Raw genomic sequence first — 22,414 nt, 5'->3', positions numbered from 1 at the left:
GAGCTGGATCACCCAGTGAAGGCCATGGACCTCTATGAGATGTGCCCTGCTCAAGAGACCCAGGAGGAATGGCAGAGTGAGAGGAATGAAGGGCTCCCCCAGAGAGGGGTGAGGAATGGGGAGAGCTGGAACCCCACGTTGGGTGAGTGCAGCTGAGACCATGTACTTACCCAGGACAGACCGCTGGGCAGAGTCAAGGAGACAGAGAAGACAGACCAGAGACAGACTGGCAGGCAGAGGGCAAGAGAGCTGAGCCTGGAAGCAAGAGTGGAGGGAGGAGCATGAGCACTCACCGCTAAACCCGAGACCTGCACTGAAGGGTAGGGTGGGAGGCAGGCGGGCAGAGCAAAAGCACACATACCGGAGCACAGACTGGCGCGCAGAGCGAGCGAGGCTGTTGGTGAAGGGGGCCGACAGGGCGCTGGGTGGCTGCAGGTCCTCGATTGACCTGCTCCAGGACCGGAGTTTGTCAAATGCACCATCGTCACCACTCTCCAGACCCTCAAAGTCAAACCTGGAGCATGAAAGGACACACATGCGCATACACAGGCACATACACAGGAGAAATTCAGTGCCAAGGCCCCCCGTGAGCCCACCCCCACCCTTCAGGCCTCTAGGGCAACAAGCAGCAGGGGTAGCAAGGAGAGAAAGCAGAACTGGGGAGCAGAGACCTGATCCTAGCTGGAAGAGCCACTAACACAGAACAGCGGCAGAAGAAGCACAGGCAGCAACCAGGAGGGCAGTCTAAGGAGATGGGAAGCTGATGGAGGCCAACTCCTCTGCTCCCCACTAGCCAGGAAATTCCAGAAGGAGTGTCCTCCCCATGGGCCACTCGGGAGCTGGCAGTCTTTCTGCACTCCCAGCTTAGATGGGACATCTCCGGGAAGCTGTGGCTCCCCATGAAGAATCTGCCCCACAGAGGGAATGGTGGGGAATGAGCCAACTGCAGGTCTTGCTAGCTGGCAAATGCCAGCAACCAAAGGGCCCTTCAGTGCTTTGAAGGAGTCCAGTTGATTCTGGATGGCAGGACTGAATGGAAGGGAAAGGGGGTTCTGGCAAACCCAGAGTGGGACAGTCCTTTATTGTTTGGAGGAGCACCACTGCCCCATCTTAGCACTGGGTTTTAATGACCAGGTTCTCTATGGTTCTGGCTACTTGAGGTTTCTAGGTTTTTCAGGTATACAGGCTCCCTGGGCTTCAGTTTCCCTGGGGGAAGAAATTACAAGTTGAGATTGTGGACCAGGGTCCTGTAGTATAGCCTCTGCAGAAGTTGAATGGTTTGTCACTTTCTGCTCCTGGAACAGACGTCTTCCACCATCAGCAATTATTATTATTATTTTTTAAGAGACAGGGTCTCACTCTGTGGCCCAGGCTGGAATACAGTGGCACAGTCATGGCTCACTGTAACCTCTAACTCCTGGGCTTAAGCAATCCTCCAGCCTCAGCCTCCCGAGTAGCTGGGACTACAGGTGCGTGCCACCATGCCTGGCTAATTTTTAAAAATTTTCTTGTAGAGATGGAGTCTTGCTATGTTACCCAGTCTGGTCTTAAAACTCCTGGGCTCAAGCAATCTCTCATCTTGGCCTCCCAAAGCTCTGGGATTACATGTGTGAGCCACTGCACCCAGCGACCGTCAGCAGTTTGTCAATGTGGCCAGGACAAGGAAGATGGCCAAGATCACAAACTCACAGGGACTCCTCTCTTATCATCCTCACTTCAGGATATACCCCTCTGAGAAACAGTCCCTCTCCTCCTTCTTGTCCTCTTCCTCCATGTAGGTCATTAAAGACTAAGGGAGCATCTCTTACAGGTTCTTCTCCCCCAAGAACCATTCTGCTCAGATATGGGGTCAAAGGCACAGAGGTTGAGGCTTTCTGGAATAGGAAGGGATATTTACAGACGTCAGAATGTTCCAAAGGAAGTGGGAGCAGGCTTTAGTGTCCTCATGATCAGGAGGTGTTTAATGGGGCTCTCAAGTAGACATCAGAGGAACCTCCTGACAGGGAAACAGCTTGCTGATTCCATCAGTAACACTGTATCCTCTTGTACTGGTATATGCAGTTTACGAACAATTATCTTCACTCCAACTCTATTTAGCCTCACCCTTTTCCTCTCAATCCTTCCTAAAACACACATTCTCTCCCCCACACAAAGTCCTTCTTTTTTAAAAACAGAGTCAAAGGTATTGCCATGGACACTACAATACTGAGGTTCCAGGGTACTCTTGGTTTAGGGTGGCTGGAATTTGTTTGCTTTTCAAGTAAGAGAGAGAGGCTTATCTGGAAAAATGAGCTGCATTTTTTACTATAAAAGCTCTGAATTTTTTAAGAAAAATTATTTCACCAAATGTTTTTCATTTCTTTCTATAAAAAGAATTTTTTTTAGGAGATAAGAGAATCACACGAGGTATGACTTCTGCTGAGACAAGAATGCAGTGGGCCACTCTTGGTTTTAACAGGATAACCTGGAAAAGGTGAGAGGCGCCGAACATAGAAGAAGCATCAAATTCCTAAGGAGATGACACTGAAGACCTGCTGGACAAAGAAGAATGGCCAAGGGGGCAAGGACAGTAGTTAGAAAAGTGGAAGCTGGTTGGGAGCAGCGGCTCACACCTGCAATCCCAGCACTTTGGAAGGCCAAGGCAGGGCGGATCGCTTGAGCCCAGGAGTTCGAGGCCAGCCTGGGCAGCATGGTGAAACCCCGTCCCTACTAAAAACACACAAAAAGTTAGCTAAGCGTGGTGGTATACACCTGTGGTCCCAGCTACTCAGCAAGGCTGAGGCAGGACTGAGGCAGGAAGACTGCTTGAGCCCAGGAAGTCAAGCCTGCGGTGAGCCAAGATCGCGCCACTGCACTCCAGCCTGGACAACTGAGCAAGACCCTGTCTCAAAAAAATGTCAGGGCTAAGTCTTAGGATGGAGGAGTTTCCTGGGACGCTGGGGAAAACTAGGGAAAGTTATGGGCAAACTGGGAAGATTGGTCTCCCTAAGGCTGACCTGTCTTAGGTGTAAGTCTAAATGTGTTGGTCATTATGTTTATTATGTAATTCCATATATTCAGGTAATTGTGGTAGGGTATGCCACTTTAAATAATAATAATGAAATTAACAATAGATCTGCTACCACAATACAGACCCGGTATGTTCCAAATAATACTAAGTGCTTTATCACACGTTATCATCTAATTTTCACAACAACCCTGGAATGTGGATCTCCTTTCATAGAAGAAGATACAAACTTGCTTTGAAGTCACACAGATAGTAAATAACAGAACTGAAACCCAAACCCAGCTTTGTCTGACTCAAGAGCTCTCATTCCTTCCACTATACCAGGCCACCTTTTCTGTGCTAACTCACTTCTGGCTGCCTCCAAGCCCCCCTGCCTGCTAGAAAAAGACTCCTGAATACTTCATTTTTCTATCCAGGTCAAAAGGTCATGCTCACTGTTCCTGGGTTCTTCAACAATGACCTGGAGTAACCTTCTCACATCTGGAAACCCAAAGTTGCTTCTGGAAGACTCAACTCTGCAAAGATGAATGGATCCCACCAAGGCATCTCTACCAGAAGCCAGGACATTTCCCTGGATTGCTCACAGCTTGGCATTTGGATGCCTTGGGTTCTGATTCCAAGCTCCCTTTCCATCTCTCTGTCCTGTTCTCCAAAATGCATCTTATCTTCTACTCCAGCCAAGTGCCATTCTTCACTGATCCCCAGACATCTCCAGGCTTGCCTGCCTACTTCCACACCACTGCTTGGGCTACTCCTTCCTGTCCAGGATTCCCATTTCCATCTTCATTGTTGAACTCTCACCCTTCCTTATCAAAGTAGAATGGAACTATGTCCTCCCCCAACTGGTCCCCAACCTCAGCCCCGGGGTGGTACTCACATGACAGAACACTGGGCAAAGGACAGGTAATCCACCAGTACATCCAGGCCTTTGTTTTCATCATTCAGAAATTCCCGCACCCACCTGCAGATAAAGGAAACACAGTGGAAGGGGTCTGCTAAAAGTGGGTCAAGGATGAGGAGGGTGACATGCCTCTGACCCAACACCTCCTCCTCCTGGAACCCAGCACCAGGCTAAGAAAATTCTGAAGATCAAAACCCATGACAGACCCATCCACGGTCATGGACTTCCCCTAGGCAGGGAAGTCAGGGATGGGGAAAGTTCAGGCCCTTCTAATGCCACTTGCTTTATCGTGAAGGTGCTTTAGACAAACAAGCTCTCAGGTACTCCCTCCTTAAGGGCCAGACCCTGGCTCAATTATTTTCTGCATCCCTCCACATGTCCTTGCTCAGTGTTTGTTGGAAGAATTTAGGAAGCATCAAGAGCATTTACTACAGGCCCATGTGCAGAGTTGTGCTTGACCGAAGCCAGCAAGTCTCCAACTTGACTGAAGCCTCAGTCAAGACCCCAGCAGGAAGGGTCAAGGAGAGCTCTGGAACAGAGGCATCCTGGGGCAAAGCACTCTCTACCAAGTTTAAGGAGAGGAGTTTTGGAAAGCAGTGAGCAAACAGAGATGTATAGAAGTTCTGTATTTAGTCATGTTGAGTTTGGCAGAACCAGAAAAAGCATGGGGGATCATCAGGAACTCAAGGAACTCCAGGATGTCTATGACTACTCAGAGTCAACCTGAGTACGTGGGTCCCCCTCAGCCAGGAAGGTAGACAACAAAGCACCTAAGGACCATATCCCAGGGCATTATTTTCCCTTCTGCTTTCAGTTCTTTTGGGCTGAGATATTCCTGGAATGAAAGTCAAGGGCAAATCTAGGGAACTGTTATATGACAGGTTCATTCCATAGCAGAAACATAAAACGCTCAGGATGAAACCCTAATCTAGAGTGCTCTACTCCTTCAGAATTTCTGGGGGTCTTTATAGGAAAGCTCCTCCCAAACTGCCCTGCGGGGCCTCTTCTCCCCAACAGCTGGAAAACCAGTGCCATGTTGGCCAGCCACACCCCAAACTACAGAGAGACTCTGGAGCTACAACACCAGGCCCAGCTGAGATTTGGCAGCAGGCTCTGGCTGAAGCTGACTGACACCGGAGCTGCCTGAAGTTAGCTTCCTCTCTGGGGGCCAACAGGCCTCCCGTTTCCTGTCTGTCTGCTCTCCAGCTCCCCACCCCCTTCTCATTTCCTGTCTGAGTCTATACTGCTATTTCGGGATCTTGACACTTTGAGGAGAGGTTAAAGGGTGCTTAGGCAAGGCACAGAAACCAATACAAACCAGGGAAAGAGGAGCTGGAGAGGCTCTGGAATCCCACTTCCCAGCCTATCCCTCTCCAGAACCTGAGTTCCCATCTGCTGCTCCTGCACACCAAACTTCTGCAAGCCCTGGGGCTGATCAGGCTGTGACCAAAGCAAGATCCTCCTCTCCCCACCTTGCCCTGGGTTCCTGCCACCCTGAAGCACCCACAATCTGACAAACTCTTCCTGCCCAGAAATCCAGGAAGGATCTTGGTCCTTCCACATAACTCTACCCAGAGAAGCCGCAGTTCAGATGGCAGGCATGCCTAAAATGCCAGGCACTGAGCTATTCCCTGGGAACAAAGGACCAGGTTCAGGACCTCTAACTTGTGTGCCAACTGCCAAGAGGCCCCAGGCCTGGGAACCACGCTGCTTTGGACATAGCTCCTGGCCAGCAGCCAGAGGGGCAGGCACCAGGTAGAGGGGGCAGGCAGCAGAGACTATCATAAACTGCTCTGTGGCCTTCTCCCAATAAAAGCACACCCCTATCCTCAGATGACTACAGCAAGACTTAATCAAGAAAACAAGGCTAGGTACTAGTGGCTCCACTTTGGGATCCTCAAGGAGGATCACTTGAGCCTAGGAGTTCAAGACCAGCCTAGGCAACTATCTCTACTAAATTTTTTTTTTAAGTGGCCAGGCAGGCCAGGCACGGTGGCTCACATCTGTAATCCCAGCACTTTGAAAGGCCAAGACAGGCAGATCACTTGAGCCCATGAGTTTGAGACCGCCTGACCAACATGGTGAAACCTCATCTCTACTAAAAATACAAAAATTAGCTGGGCGTGGTGGTACACGCCTGTAGTCCCAGCTATTCGGAAGGCAGAGGCAGAATGGCTTGAGCCTGGGAGGCAGAGGTTGCAGTGAGCCAAGATGGCGCCTGGGCGACAGAGCTAGACTCCATCTCAAAATATAAATAAATAAGTAAAATAAAATGGCCAGGCATGGGTGTGTGCCTGTGCTCCCAGCTACTTGGGAGGCTGGGATAGGAGGATCACTTGAGCCCTGGAAGTTGAGGCTGCAGTAAGTCATGATCATGTCACTGTACTTCATCCTGGGCAACAGAGCAAGACCCTGTCTTAAAAAACAAACAAACAAAAAGAAGACAGAAGGGCTGAGAGGGACAGAAGGGACCTATGGAGGAATGCAGAGTGGTAGGGGGCTCAGGGTGGCAGGTAGCACTCAGGGTTGCCATCGGTGTCCTTCTTGCCCTCACACACAGGGGTACTAAGCAGCCCCTGCCACTTTGTCCTTCAGTCAGTGAAGTCAGTGAAGGACTGACCAAACAAAGGAAGAGGCTTGGCCACACCTTTCTCAGCAGCTTGACTTTCAATGTCTGATTCACAGATGAGGTACAGAAGCCATACTCTGGCCACCAGAGCACAGTTACTGAGGCCAGGAACCATCCCTTTCCTGTTCTCTCCTGTGCTGTTTCCCTTGTGATTGCTGCTACAGCTGGCTACACACAGGTGTCCCCTCCCTCTAAAGAATCCTGGGAAGGCTTGCCCTGGGGGCGGATGAGGGCTGCTGCTACAACAGGAGGGGAAAGGCTAATGATGTCACTTGGCTGTCTCTAACCCACTGTCAGGAAGCCTGGACACCCCACCCCCACCTGGGCCTCCACTGCTCACTCATAAGCACTGGACATTTGTGCCAGGCCCTCCCATCAGGTCTATACCCCTGCCTGCAGTTCTATATCACGTGTCCCTCACTGTCCTTTTGCATAAGCACACATACGCACACATATACACACTTTCTCTCTCTCTCTCTCTCACTTTCATATACCTTTGCATATACCTTTGCTGATTACAGTTTCGTAACACTGAGGCCAATACCCTCTTTCACTGTACCTTACACATTAGCTCTTTGCTTGTTCAGCAATTCCTGGTTTCCCACTCAGGGACTGGAAAAAAAAAAAAAGACTCACACAGTTCCTAAGGGCCCTATCAATGCGTTGGGGGCACCAGGGTCTGTGAATATAGAAAACATTCAGCTCCTGCCCCCAGTGCCTTACATCTTTCCTGGTGCTTAAGGAAGCTTCTTCTGCTCATGAACTAAGATTATCTTCTCCCAAACAAGCAAATAAACTTCCAGGCACCAAAAGTCCAAATAGTCACCGAATGGGAACTAGGTCTCAGCTACCCAATATAGTATGTTCCCCCCACCCTCAGCCTTCTCTGAGCCTCGCTTGGCCCAGCACCAGGCCACAGGCAGACTCCAGTCTCAACTGCTGTGGGAATGTCTTCCACTCAAAGCCACAGGCAGAGGACCCCAGGAGAGGCCTCAAGCTTGCCAGAAACATCTAGTCAGCAGCTGGCAGAGCTGAGGGGGTAGAAAAGCCAGTAAAGAACCAGTCCAAAGCTCTGGGGAGCCAGAAGCCATTCAAGGGGCAACTCTGCCCCATGGCAGGGAAGATGAACAGGAACACCATCCTCAGAGGACACCAGACCCTGTGTGCCCAGCCAGCAGCCTGGGGCCAGATGAAGAGGCTATACGGCCAATCCAACTCACCCAATGTGGTTGGTGCGAAGAGAGATCTCCAGCTCCCTTAGTACTTTGGTTGACTCCTGCACCCTCCTCCTGAACTTCTGTAAAAAGGGTAGGAAAGGAAGGGAATACAAGAGGGCAGTTATAGACTCTCCCTCCATTACTGGCCAGCCATTCCAGGCCCTTGGCCACAGAACCCTGAAATCCAACTCCCAATGCTCAGAAACAGATGTCCAATATCCAAGTCAAAGGGTTTGCCCCCAAACCCCACAGGACTATAAAGGGTGGCAAGACGGGGACTCTCTGCCTCATACTTCACCTTCCGAGTTACACTGGGGTCCAAGAAGCTCTGGAGTTTCTGAATGTAAGTGTGGGGAGGATTCTTCACCTGGAATCGTTCCTGTAAGGGAAACATGCATATGCGTATCCACAAAGACAACCAGAGACCTGAGGAGGGCACTGAGGAAGAAGAGCACTCATAGTGTTCAGTGTGAGGGGGACTCAGCCTCTCCAAGTTGTCACCTGGCTCTAGATATCACCTAAACTTGAGGTTCCCTTCCTTGACTTATCCCCAGGTGTTACCACCTGTTGCCATCTCCTCCTCCTCCAATTAGTGCTCCCTGAGCCTAAAATGTTTTTCTATGTCAAAAAGTATTTTAAAAGTGTGCTGCTTGCTACAAAGATGTTGGGGATTACAGAGTTGTGAACAGCACCCAAAATAAAGATATAATTGATTGGGCTTGAGAGGTCGAGGCAGGGGGACTGCTTGAGGCCGGGAGTTTGAGAATAGTCTGGATAACATAGAAAGACTCTGTCTCTACAAAAAAAACTTTAAAAAATTAGCCAGGCATGGTGGCTACCACATGCCTGTAGCCCTGGCTACTTAGGCTGAGGTGGGAGGATCCCTTGAGCCCCGGAGTTTGAGGCTACAGTAAGATATGATCATGCCATTGCACTCCAGCCTGGGCAACAGAGTGTGATCCCTCTCTAAAAAAAAAATTTTAAAAAGATATGATTGGGAAATGCTGTTCACTGCCTGGCCAACTAATGGATATGGGTTAGGAAGGCCAAGGGGAGAGGAGCTTGGCTTTGTAGAATCCAACTTTCTCAGCAATGAACTCTGCAGTTGGGACTGGAATGGTTTTGCTGAGCTGACACAGCTCAGGGCTGCAAACACTGCTCCTTGCCCAGACTCCCAACAATCCAAAGCAACCTCAAATACTGAAGGCTGCATTCAGCAAGGTCATCCCTCGATTCCCTTCTACCTAGGACCTGGGACCACGCCCTACTTTAGGCCAACCCCTTCATCTGACCCAAAAAGAAACTCAGGGAGTACCCCTTAGCATTCTGGTCCTATTAGAGCTGCCACCACCAAGATATCTGAAGAGCTGGTGGGTGGAGGGGCTGAAAAATGTCCAGGAGAATGATATAATGTTAGAGAGTAGGACCTAAAAACAAATCAAAGAAAAAAACGAAAGGTGTGAGAAACAGCTGAAATTATCTGACCTAGGAAAGACTGAGAGATCAATTAAAGAACCTCAATATCAAAGGGTTACTGTTCTCCAAACCCCAAGCAGGTGCTAACCAACTCCTCTTAATGCAGAACACAAGGATATGGACCTTTGTTGGAGAAGGGACTTGGACTAAGATCTCTGAAGCATACTCCTAGCTTACGTCAAGCAGCATGACCTGGGGAGGCAGTGGAACAGAACAGTTAACACAGACTTGGCATCTGCTTGCCTGAGCTCAGCCCTGGCTTCATCACCTACTAGCATTAGGCAAGTTACTGAGCCTTGGGTTCTTCATCTATAAAATGCCAACACTGCCTTCCTCAGAGGGTTCTGTGATGATTAAATGAGATACTTCAGTGTGTTGAGTACTTGGTCCATAACAAGCACTCAATAAATGTTACCTATTATTATTTCACCCAGAGCCTGAAAAGAAATAATAAAATTGTACATGGCAAAGTGCTGGGTAAACACACTACCCACACTGCCAGATACTTCCATCTCTACCAAGATGTAAAAAGGTAAAAGCCAACTCTCCCAGCCCTGCATACAGTCCTGTCTCATTTCACAGACTCATGACTCATGATCTTCAAATGCATGCAAGGGAAAGAGCCAGGTCTTATGTGTTAGAAGACTCTCAACTCTGAGCAAAGTAATGATTTCTATTCTCTTCCAGCTCTCAACACTGTTCATGCAGAGAGAGTTTCCAGACCTTGACTCTTCTGAGATTTGGGAACAAAAGACTAGAGTCTGGGGCTTCTCATTCCTAGAGGCCCTGAGATAATGAGAAAGACCCTGGTATTTGCCAGGGCTAAGACAGAGTGAGAGATCAACAGTCCTTTGAGCACCCTACCGGGCATAGCCCTGAACCTGCACAGCCAATCCTATACCCCTGATCTACACAAATCCCCTTATACTATTGCCCATTGGAAGAAATCAAGACAGCTCTTTGTGGGAGCTAGAGGGGAACTTGGCCTGCCAGCTCTGTCTCTGTTATGAGAATCCTCTTGGAAAAGAAAGTGAACACAGATGAGGCCAAGCTTAGGCCAGGGTTCCTCAAGGAACCCAAGGCTGCACTCAATGCCTTTGGCCCCACAGCCTTAGCCAGCCCAAGACACAACTCCCTACCTCCCTCCTCTTTCCCAAACCCCATACCTGGTCACAGATCAGATCCCATTTCTTCTCATTGTCATACTGCCGCAGGAGCCGGGCCTTGTCTGGAGGCAGGTTCATGGAGCTCTGAGGAGAGAACCTGAGTCAACAAGGCTGAAACCTCCCCTCATCTGGAAAAGAGAAAGACTAGACTGCCCACACCTTTCCGCTACTGGGCCCTCAGACTTCACCCTGACACTCCATCGCTGATAAGGCAGGCTTGTAAAGGTAGAACAGTCCTCCAGCCTCCCCTTCATGTTTGGTTGGGCAATGTTTTCTAAACCACTGGTAGTAGAATCAATTTAATCAGTCAAAATTAACTCTATTTAAATGAAAACGAGCTGATTAAAATAGGATAGAAGATACCAGAATTCATTGCAAGTAGGAAGCATAAATAATGTTTTGTGAAGCTTTAGTTTCTTTTCTATTTTATGTATATACACAAATATGTCATATACATACATCATACCATAAAATGTGACAGGAACATGAGATGGGTCAAAAAATTTGAAAACCCACCAGGTTAAAGCAGCAATTTTTTTCAGTTTGCTTTTCCCCCATTTCCCCCATAACCTGAGAGATGGGCAACTTGCCTACAACATCCATTCCCATGGGCAAATCCTGAGCCACCCACAACCTATGTAGATGCTATAACTGTGACCCTCTTGCCCATATCAGCACACAAGTGAATGAGAAGAACATTAGCATGAAGATAACTGCTTAAATTTTTTTGGAAAAAAATTTTTAGGCAAAAATTCACAAAAGTACCAGACTTTAATTGTTAGTAGCAAATTTCTTATGAAACACCTCCCAATTAATTAAGACACAGCAAAGCACCCTAACCCCTTGGCAAGCCACTCTAATATAGGCTATTTGAAGGACAGACCAGGAATCATTTTATTTTGTTCACCACTGTTTGGTGACTGAATAAGGTACGAGAGAATGAGTGAGTGAAGCCTAAGGACTTCATCCATGGACTAGCCCTACCCACGCTAGGAGGCTACGTTCCCTACCTTTATCCCCATTCAGTCAAACCTTCCTTCTCATCAGTCTGGCTGTCTTTGTTCCAGGTCACAGCCCTTACCTCTAAAGGCAGTCTGGGCCAGATGCAGTAGCTCACACCTGTAATCCCAGCACTTTGGGAGGCCGAGGTGGGCGGATCACTTGAGGCCAGGTGTTCAAGACCAACCTGGCCAACATTGCAAAATCCCATCTCTACCAAAAATACAAAAATTAGCTGGGTGCAGTAGCGCACACCTGTAATCCCAGCTACTCAGGTTGCCAAGGCACAAGAATTGCTTGAACCTGGGAGGTGGAGGTTGCAGTGAGCCAAGATCACGCCACTGCACTCCAGCCTGGGCAACAGAGAAAGATTCTATCTCAACAAAACAAAACAAAACACACAAACAAAAAAGAATAAAGGCAGTCTGACACTTTAATCAGACCACTGTACCTGCTCCCTCGTAATCTTGAATCAAATATGATCCCCTACCCAAAGTGTCGCAGCTGCGTGATCCCCCATGTGACTTCCCACAAATTCAGCTTCTTCCTAAGCATAATGCCAGCCACCTAGAAGGCTGCCTCTCATCTTTCTCTCCTTTAACTACTGTCCAGGTTCAGCTCTAACTCCCTGGTAACCCAAGCATGACCACTTCATTTACCTCTGCCCAATTCTTGGCATCCTCATCCCTGGGGACATGAACTGTGTGCATCCAGGGTCCCCGAGGAGTCACATAGGCCCTGCATTATTCCAGAAGAGGCAAACAAATCCTAGAAGGAGGTCCTCTAACTTTCGATGGAACCAAAAGAAAATCCCTAAACATTTATTCTGTCATATTATCTATTTATTATAAACATAACTCAGATATACTCCTAAACCAGCTGTATACTCATCTAGCCCCTAAAGTGCTGTGTCTATTTTCACCATCTCCAGCTCCCAATATGCATCTAGTGGGGGCAGTAAGGTGATAATAAACCTATGTGGAAGAGGTCCCAGGTCTGAGCTACAAGCCCAGCTACCGGCTGGAAACGAGGTCACTATAGCTCAAAAAGGAAGTAGGGTTGAAGTCTTCAGTTGGAATTTATACATGGAAGAATTCAGGACCAAAGAAGTGGGGCAGGTGAGAGAAACAAAGAAGGGGAAGAAAGCCCCACATCATACCTCTCCCCATGGTTCCTGCTGCACTATGCATCTGCCTGAACTTCCACAGGAAAGTGAGGCTGAGTCCTCCTCACAGTCTATGTAGGATGGATGGCAAGATGGTCAAACACAAGCCTGGAATGTTCTCTCTGAAACTACTTTGTTAAGGCCAATCTCAGCATACCCGTGTGGACAGCAGGACAGGAGCAAGAGGCCTCAACAAAACAAGGACTCAAAGGTCAACCCAGAGTAGATCTCCTAACTCAGCCTAACTGCGGCCAGGCTGCTGCCAGATGAACTCAAGACAGAACTGAGCAGAAATAGTCCTCAGGACTGGCCCTGGCTCTGTGCATATCCGAAACACATCGCTGCCATCTGACCATTTCTCCCAAGTCTGTGCCATGAAAATAGTTTTCTGTTGTCTCCCCTGGAAGAAAGCTGCTGGAATGGAGGAGGGGGCAGCCTGTCACTGCTGTGGCAGACATCACATCCTGTCTATGCCAACTTCCTCCCTCAGCCACCCACTGTCAGCGGCTGTGGCTCATACTTCTCCACCAGGTGAACTGATGAGGAAACACTTGGTCCCCTCGGTTTGAAAAACTGGGCAAAGTCACCCCCTTGGGGAGTCCTGGCCTAAGAGCATGGAAGAGGCACAGCAGGGACCTGGTCAAACTCTAGATCCCCAGGAAGGAACGATCCCAAAGTATGGAAACGGGTGGTAGAGGCATGAAGTAGGTCTGACCATAGCCACATCCTCCTGTCTAGAGCTTTGGGTGGCACTTCCTTGACACTGGTCTCAGACTTCTCTGCTTCTTCTGGGCTGAAGTGTGATAGGGAAGGAGGTGGGTAAGGGGAATTCCCCCAAGCTCCAGCATTCTCAGAAGAAACGGGTCACTGGCTGCCAGTGGGAGTCACCTGCCAAGGGGGCATAAACCAGAGCCTGGCCTGGACAGTTCTCTTCCTGCTAGACAAGGGCATCAGGGCTTTTGCCTCTACCTGATAATGTGTGTGAGTCTGGCAGGGCTCCAATGTCCTAAGGAAGCCTCTCTGCCCTTAGGAATGACAACTTCCTGAGTTCCGGGGACAGCAAAGGAGCAAACTTGACACAGTTCCGGTCTCAGTCAAAAGTTTGTTTCCTTGACATTTTTTCTTCAGTGGTTCCACAGACACTGTAGGCTCCCAGAAGGCAGAAGCTGAGCTAAGTTCTTGCTAACTCCTCATTGAGACCCTTGCTGAGCAGAAAGGAGGCAGTGGCTGTCTTGGAAAGGAGAGGGCACTAAATGTGGGTGAAGTCAGAGGGCCCAAGATCAACTTTGGGCTCTTCAGAGTTATGGAGCCTTGGTGAACGCATCCATAAATGAGATAATCTCACTACTTCACAGGGTTTTAGCTGAGGATTAAAAGATAAATATTTTATGTCTGTATGTGTCTGGAACACTGTGGGTGTTCAACACAGTCCCCCTCACCGCCTGCTTCCTCCTGAAAATCTTGTGTCATGTTCTGATGTCCAAGGGACCTGCCCTCTTGCTTCTAAGGCTGTCTCTCTCTCTCTGCCTCCATCCCACCTTCAGCAATTTCTTCGCAACACTCTGACTACAGAGCAATCCATTATCCCTTCACTGATCCTGCTCTGGCTTCCTCTAAGACTAGGCACCAATTTTGGTATCATTATCTTGAGGGGTGGGGGACATGGCAGGAGACTCCAAGGAAGAAGTAAGGGAGGTAAGTCACAGCCAAAACAGTCACAATAGGAGATGTGAGTAAAAGGGGAAGATGAACTCAAACTGAAAGCAACTGTGGGACCGATTCCTAAATCACAGGGAACCAGCAAAACATCTAATAATAAAAACCTATAATGGGAAGAAGCCGAAAGGCATGGAGCTGGTGCTTCTCCAGCAAGGCTGCTCTGTTTGCCAGTTTGAGGCCAGGCAAATCTCCCTGCACAATGGGGTGCATGTGAGCAAGGCCTGGTCCCTCCAGCAAGGTTTCCTAACTCTCCACCTGACCCCTGACAGCCCCAGTCAAGCCAAGGAGGGAGGCAGCTCTGGTGGCAGAGGTTCCCTTCCCTTTCCCACTCTGCACCCCCAGCCCAGTGAGCCCCTCCTCATTTCCTTCCCACTGCAGGGGAAGGGAAATGCCGGTAGGGTTTGGAGTTTCCTTCAAAGCTGTGAGCTCTGCTCTGGGACTTGCCCCTACTCTGACAGTCTTCTTGAGCCAGGCCTGGGGAAAACCCAAAAAACAGAAATAGGAACCACCAAAAATTCCCAACTGTTTTTGTTGGTCCCTATCATGATAAATCTTAGGAACAGAGACCAAAATGGCATAGCTTCGAGAGACAGGGAGAGAGACGTTTGTAATGTTCCTGGGAAAGAAACTGGAGGCTTTAGGGAAGCTCCAGCAGGGGCTGTTTTGAGCAAATACAGAAAGTGAGAGGTAGTTTTATTAATGTTTTCCCTCTTGAACCACCTCCCACCAGGTTTCCTATGGCTGTCTTCTCCCAAGTGTGGTAGCCTCAGCCCCCACACTCAGCCCATGGGGACAGGGAGTCCTGAGAAACTGAATCTAGAACTGCCCCACAGATTAAATGAGTGCTGTCCTGGGCACCACACACTTCTCAACGTGCTGCTGAGCCCCTGACCGCAGGTCCAAGTCCCCCGTGGCATCCACAGATCAGGTCATTGAGCAGATGAGCAAAGATGGAAAGTGGCAAGTGGACACAAAATTTGGGAGTCCAGAAGACTGCTGAAGGAGGAGCTGCAACACAGTGTTCCCACCCCATGTTCCCATGTTCCCACTAGGATCCCCCTCACAAACCAACAGATCTGCCCCAAGCCAGTGGCAAAGCAGGCAACACAAGGCACAAAGGCCCATTACTAGCTGCCAAAAGGACAGAGTGTAAGGAACGGCCTCCACATGTCTCTACTGGTGGGCAGCAGGCACAGCTGTGGCCAGTTGGGCCCTGCTCCCAAAGGGCAAGAGCCCAAGGAGGTGGGAGGTACCAGCTCCTGCTGCCTTGGCCCCTTGGCGGCCACAGCCAGTCCTGCCGCAGTAGCAGCTCCTAGACAATGAGAGTTATTTTCAGCCAGCACTTTAACACAAGCCAGCTGGCCAGTGAGCAGGGCGGGAGTCCTCCTCCACCCAGCCCGCCCAGACGGCAGGCCAGCCGGCCCAGCCCATTGCCTACACTGCTGCTGCCGCCGCCTCCACGTCACTGTTTGTTTATCTCATTGTTCCAGCACAGCTCCTTCTAACTCCCCTCAAAACTGCAATCCTTTGTAAAAGGGAATCAAAAAATATCAGAGAGTTTGATCAAAGGTCCAAGAGCTAAAATTTTAAAAGGTCCAGACATGGGAAGTACGGCAGCCCCTCCAAACACCCACACTTTTCCCCAGCCTTGTGACTGGCTGGGGTAGCACAGGGGAGGAAATGGAACAGATGGATGGTCAGATCTCACTGCAGCTCTCACAGACCAAGGCCAAGCCTAGCTTCGCTGCCAACCTGGGGAGACAAAGCTCAAGACTGCTCTCCTTGCCTTGACTCCCTCCCATCCTCCTCTCCAGAGCTCGGGTTTGGAGAAGATAACTTGAAACAGACAGCCTGAAATGGGCTGAGTCAACTATGAAAGGTTCTGGGCAAAGATCTATATCCTGTGGCAGAAAGGAAATCACAGAACAGTCAATAACACTTGGCTAGAAGGACAGGCAACCCCCTGCCCTGCCTCGATAGAGTAGGGGCAAACACTTCAGCTGTACCACCCCACCACCACACCAAAGCACTCAAGAATATAAAGGATGAAAGGCAGCAGTTACCTCCCTGGACTCTAGGCCTCCAGCCCTGGTCCTGCCAAACTCTACAGCCTCCCCAGGGCAGCTCCCCATTACTGCTCATCTCCTTCCTTATGTGACCCCACACACAGAAGCATGTGAGTACAAGTCTAGCTACACAGCTTTCTCTAGGCCCCAGCTGCCCTCTTAGACATCTGAACAAATTGCTTAGGTACCACATGACAAAAGGCATAAGAAAAATGGGTGCTCCTTAAGTGTCTGTAGTATCTTAGAACTGCCTTGCAGGTTTTGTTTAATTGAAACTACCACTCTGGTGATGAGCTGCCAGGGAAAAGCCAGCTCTCACAGGCTCGGAACCATGTCTGGAGAACGTGCTTTTGTGGTCACTGAGGACTCTGTAACCAGAAATGACTTGCTGAGCAGTTACGGGCCAAGTCCCTGAGCAGCCTGGAAGAAAAAGAAATGGATTCACCAGATGTCTCTGGTTGAGCTCTGCAGTTCACACCAGGGAAGTCAGATGAAAGAGAGGTCCTAAAAGGCCAGCATCATTCAAACAAAGAGATGGCTTTTTCTAAATACAATTATACCCCCGGGGCCTCTTCTTCATCCTAGAGAATTCCTCCACTGGATCCTGAGAAGGCAAAGGATATTGGCCATGTCCCCAAAGTTGGTGAAGCCTCAAACTCTTTCCTCTGCCACACTGTTGGCCTCATACCTGACATCAGATAACCTCTGCAGGTAACCCTGAGGTCCCCAAACCCTGATTAAGGCCACCCTTTCTGGCCTGCCCAGTCAAAAAATACACAATCTCCGATAGGAGCTTCTGTCGGCGCTTCCCAACTGAGCACCCAGGCCCTAGTAAAAAGCTACTGCCACAGCAACTTGATCTGTCTATTGGCTCCTCGGCCCCTCCTCGTGGTTAGCCAGACCCACACACTCCCCAGTTACGCAGAATGGAAAGTATTCTGCTGGGGGCAGCTTATTTTCCAAAGCCAAGGAGTCTTGGGGTAGAGCCTCGCATTCTCCCTGCAGCCAACCAACGACCTCCCTCTCTTCATGAGGTTCTGTCCTCCCAACTGGGGAGCCCAATGGGCAGTGCTACCTCTCAGAGGACACAATATTTCTGGGGTCACATCTCCCTTTCTCCTCATACCAACAGGCCCAGTGAGTCTCCCTCCCAAGGTCTCTCATCTATATTTGCCCTTCCATTCCCACTGTCATCACCTGGGTGGGCCATTATTGTTCACTTGCTGCCCTCTGGGATAAGCTTCTAGCTGGCATCCCTACTTCCAATACTTTCCTCCCTGCCATCCTGCACATGAATGAAACTTTCAAACTTCCAAGCACATAAGACAAATCATGTTTCTCCTTGGTTCAGAAATCTTTTTTGACTCCTTATCATTTATATGAGAAAACCTGAGCTCCTTGGCCTATTGTTCTTAGCATCTTACAGTAAGAGCTTCTGAGGTAAGATTCTCTCCAGGCTGGCCCCAGCTTCTCTGACCAGCCTCATCCTCTCCCACTCTATGGAATCTCTCTCTCCTGGGACAGCCACTCTTCCCATTCCTTAACCCTAGGATTTGCTTGTGATTGATGTTTCCCCAATCTGCTGACTCCCTACCTACTACTTACTACCTGACTTAAAATCCAGTAGCTCTATGACTACCCAACCTAAAATAATCAGCCCCTCTCTTGAGCTCCAAGCATAATCACATTTAAAGAATAAAATGGCAGAGACCTGCCTGTTATCCCCCAACCTCTTCTCCTCCTCCTCCTTAGTAGTGAACCTCCAACGCTGAGTTGGACACTTGACAGCCTAGAATTAATATGTTTCTCAGCTTCCCTTGCATTTAGGTATGGCTATGTGATCATGTGGGATGTAAACAGAAGTCGTGTGCACAACTTCTGAGAAATGTCATTAAAGGGAGGGAATATAACCTTCTTTTCTCCTTTCTGCTTCTAGCTAGTTGGAATATAGATAGTGGACGAACCTTCAACAACTATTTTAGACCATGAAGTGACCTTGGAAATGAAATCCACATGGATGAAATAACAAGAGAGAAAATACCAGGACACTGATACCATGGACCTTTAGCACAAATTGAATGTTTCATAGTGGGTTTTTTTTTTTTTTTTTTGCATATGCTTTCTCTATTCACAACTAGAAAGAACATAAACTCCTTAAGGGTAGGGGCCATGTCTTATCCTTCTTTGAATCATGTGCAGGTGCTTAATAAATAAGTGATTGATCCTGCTCCTACCACTCCTACCACCAAGTCCCTTATTTGGTCTCCTGGTTAACTGGGGAAAGGGAGGATCCTTTAACTTTTTACCACTGTCCTTACTATTTCTGAGTTCTCTTATCTATAATCTGTCTTATGTGCTATAGCACAAATCACTTTATATATTGCTTTCCCCTCAGCAAACTCCTACTTTTCATTCTGAGTTTCAACTTCAGTTTATGCCATAATCTAAGCCACTTCCCTGCTGTTCTCTTTAACCAGACTCATCTTCTTATAACCTGCTAGAACACAGGCTTCTGAGAACAGGAATCACCATCAGCTTGTTTAGCACTTTAATAGGTGAGCAATAAAGATTGGGCAAATCGAATTTCTCCATTCGTATATTCCTTCTGTCCCTAAGTTTTCTACTCCATTGTACCCCAGAGAGATTACCTCCTTTTGAATTGCCAGCCATGCTCCTCCTCCAATTCACAACAGGTGAAATCTACCATCTCTAGCAAATCCTTCATAAATGACAGTAGTAACATCCACTCCCCTAACAGTGTCTCCACACATTTACTAATTACTTTTAAATGTGTTCATGGAATTGTGACTTATGGTTAATGTTTCTTCACCTTTTCTTGGACAATCAATATATATGTTTATCATAAATCTCAGTGACACTCCTAGAGGCACACATACAATGTAGTGGTTAAAGCACTAACTGTGAAGCCACACTACCTGGGTTTGAATCCTAGCTCCACCACTTACTAGCTGTGTGGCTTTGGGAGAGTTATTTAATCTCTGCAAGCCTCAGTTTCCTCACCTGTAAAATGGAGGCAGGAATAATAGTACTTACCCCATAGTGTTGCTATGATGATTAAATAAGTTAATATATGTAAAGCATTTAAATCAGAACCTATATAGTAAATATTACACATAATGCTACCTATGTTTTTTCAGTTTGGTTTTTTATTCAACATTTAGCTGGGAAACAACTCTATGTCAAGCACAAGCTAGAATTTGGCGATATCAAAATAAATAGGGTATGGTCACTACATTCAGAAAGTTCATATCCTGAGGAAAGGTATACATGCAAATCAGGGGTCAGTATAGACAGCATTGCTGTGAAAGAGGCACATACACTACTGTGGGATCCCAAGGAGGTAACATCTAATTAGACTGTGGAGTCAAGTAAGGTGTAAGACTTCCTGAAAGAAATGTCACAGGATTTATTTTATTATTATTATTTTTGAGATGGAGTCTCGCTCTGTTGCCTAGGCTGGAGTGCAGTGGCATGATCTTGGCTCTCCACAAGCTCCGCGTCCCAGGTTCACACCATTCTCCTGCCTCAGCCTCCCAAGTAGCTGGGGCTACACACATCCGCCACCATACCCGGCTAATTTTTTGTATTTTTAGTAGAGAAGGGGTTTCACTGTGTTAGCCAGGATGGTCTCGATCTCCTGACTTCATGATCTGCCTGACTCGGCCTCCCAAAGTGCTGGGATTACAGGCGTGAGCCACCGTGCCTGGCCTATTTTATTTTTTTTGAGACGGAGTCTCACTCTTTGCCCAGGCTGGAGTGCAGTGGTGTGATCTCGGCTCACCACAACCTCTGCCTCCCGGGTTCAAGTGATTCTCCTGCCTCAGCCTCCCGGGGAGCTGGGACTACAGGCGCGCACCACCATGCCCAGCTAATTTTTGTATTTTTAGTAGAGACAGGGTTTCACTATGTTGGCCAGGCTGGTCTCAAACTCCTGACCTCGTGATCCACCTACCTTAGCCTCCCAAAGTGCTGGGATTACAGGCATGAGCCACCACACTCGGCATTATTTTTATTATTTTTTTTATTTTGAGACAGGGTCTCACTTTGTCATCCAGGCTGAAGTGCAGTGGCACAATCTTGGCTCACTGCAGCCTCGACCTCCCAGGTTCAAGTGATCCTCCTGCCTCAGCCCCTCAAGTAGCTAGGACTACAGGTACTCATCACCACACCTGGTTAATTTTTGTATTTTTAGTAGAGACAGGGTTTTGCCACGTTGGCTAGGCTGGTCTCGAACTCCTGGACTCAAGCGATCCACCCACCTTGGCCTCCCAAAATTTTAAGACTACAGGCATGAGCCACAGTGCCCCACCTTGAATTAGTCTTAAACATCAAGCGGGAAGGAATCAGGCAAAGGCAAGAGCAGAAGGGAAGATGGTGATATTCTAGGCAAGGAGACAGTATTTGCAAATACTGGCAACACAAAACACCATTACAAATCCAGGAGTCTGTAAGTGATTTACTACAAAGGCATGAAAGTATGTATAAGGAAATTACAGCAGGCAGAAAAGTCGGGTGATAAAGGATATGATGAGCTAAGTAAGTAGGTGGCATAAGTAGGATAATAACAATAATAACACTACTAAAATGAAAACAGTAATAATGAAAAAAGCTAACATTTATTGACAGAACTGCGATAAGCACTCTACATGAATTATCTCATCTAATTCTCAAAACAATGATATAAAGTCCTATGAAGTAGGGACTATCATTATCCCTATTTTACAAGCAAGGAAACGAAGGCTTGGAAAGGCCATGGAACTTGCCCCGCATCACAAAGCAAGCATACGGTGGATCTGGGATTTGAACCCAAGTCTGACCCCAAAGTCTAAGCTTTTAACTCCTCACAATGTCTCCTCTGAGACAATGAATCGTATTAGCCCTTCTTTGCACCTTTCCAAATTGTATGCATCCTTCAGGACCAATCAGTACCATCTCAACCTTCCTCATGGAACCTCTCCCAAACAACCCAGATCTCTGTGCATTCCTTCCTCTGAATTTCTGTGGGTTTTCTGCCCTAACCTCCCATTAGCACTCATATTCAATCATTCTTTGAACAGCATTTGTGTCTTTTTTTTTTTTTTTTTGAGACAGGGTCTCACTCCATCACACAGGCTGGAGTGCAGTGGCAAGATCTTGGCTCACTGCAGCCTCGACCTCTTGGGCTCAGGTGATCTTCCCACCTCAGCTTCCCCAGTAGCTAGGACTGCAGGCACACACCATCACGCCTGGGTAAATTTTTTTGGTAGAGACAGGTTTCACCACGTTGTCCAGGCTGGTCTCGAGCTCCCAGGCTCACGCAATCCACCCACTTTGACTTCCCAAAGTGTTGGGATTACAGGCGTAAGCCACCACACCCAGTGACATTCATGTCTTCTATGTACCATGCACTGCGCCAACTGGGGGACCTGTTTTGCCTTGCGATAACTCTTGTATTTACAAACAAGGGGGAACCTGAAGCTTATAAACATCTACTCTGGGCCAGGATGATGCTAGACCCTTCAATTGCAAGATTTCATGGAAAAGTCACTTCTCTCTCATATTGTTATTCATTTTTCACATTTTATATTATTTCCTGAACTAGAATATAAGCTCCTTGAGGACTTTGCCTTGAATACACTTGTTCCTAGCAAGTATGCCTGGCACACAGAAAAAGCTTAATAGATAGATACTCTGGGCTGCCCAAAGAGACAGCAGAGGCCATTTTGGGGGGCAGCACCCAGTACACTGGCCTAGGGCCCAGCTCTGGCTTTCCAGGAGTCTCGTGACACATCTAAGAGCTTATTATAAAGCCATAAAACTTAATGAATCCCTTCCTACTTCCAGACACATGTGGGAGGGCATGACCCCTGCTTTATAGAAAGATAAACTGAGGTCTGGCACAGGCACACATCTGTCGCAAGTTGTATCAGCTAGGGAGAGGCTCTACAAGTCCTGCCTTTCCTTGCTTTCAAATGGAGGTACATCCTCAGCGCCTCAGTGCTTCTATCCTCTTTTGGGAGGAATCATAATAACCTCAGTCTGCTCTAGATCCATGAGCTGTCCTCCCAA

At 48.1% G+C, this 22,414-nt stretch overlaps 1 protein-coding gene across 23 annotated transcripts in view; it reads right to left on the bottom strand.

Moving 5' to 3' along the window:
- FMNL3 (formin like 3) overlaps positions 1–22,414 on the bottom strand; it is a 62,599-nt gene that overhangs the window by 13,090 nt on the left and 27,095 nt on the right. For 12 of the 23 annotated variants that reach the window (XR_010148310.1, XR_010148311.1, XM_016923461.4 and 9 more), the window contains exons 2-6: positions 10,397–10,480; positions 8,053–8,133; positions 7,758–7,834; positions 3,885–3,968; positions 362–514 (exon numbers count right to left, since the gene is read on the bottom strand). Coding sequence is in view for 21 of the 23 variants with exons in the window: in XM_016923461.4 (XP_016778950.2) it covers positions 362–514; positions 3,885–3,968; positions 7,758–7,834; positions 8,053–8,133; positions 10,397–10,480 (479 nt within the window). In the remaining 2 variants the exon portion in view is untranslated. Of the gene's footprint in view, positions 1–361; positions 515–3,884; positions 3,969–7,757; positions 7,835–8,052; positions 8,134–10,396; positions 10,481–12,054; positions 13,363–22,414 lie in introns of those variants that run through there. The other 11 variants (XM_016923464.4, XM_063786705.1, XM_063786708.1 and 8 more) reach the window with 3 other exon arrangements.

The sequence above is a fragment of the Pan troglodytes genome, chromosome 10, assembly GCF_028858775.2.
Source record: "Pan troglodytes isolate AG18354 chromosome 10, NHGRI_mPanTro3-v2.0_pri, whole genome shotgun sequence".
NCBI lineage: Eukaryota > Metazoa > Chordata > Mammalia > Primates > Hominidae > Pan > Pan troglodytes.
This window is presented reverse-complemented; position numbering and strand designations above follow the sequence as displayed.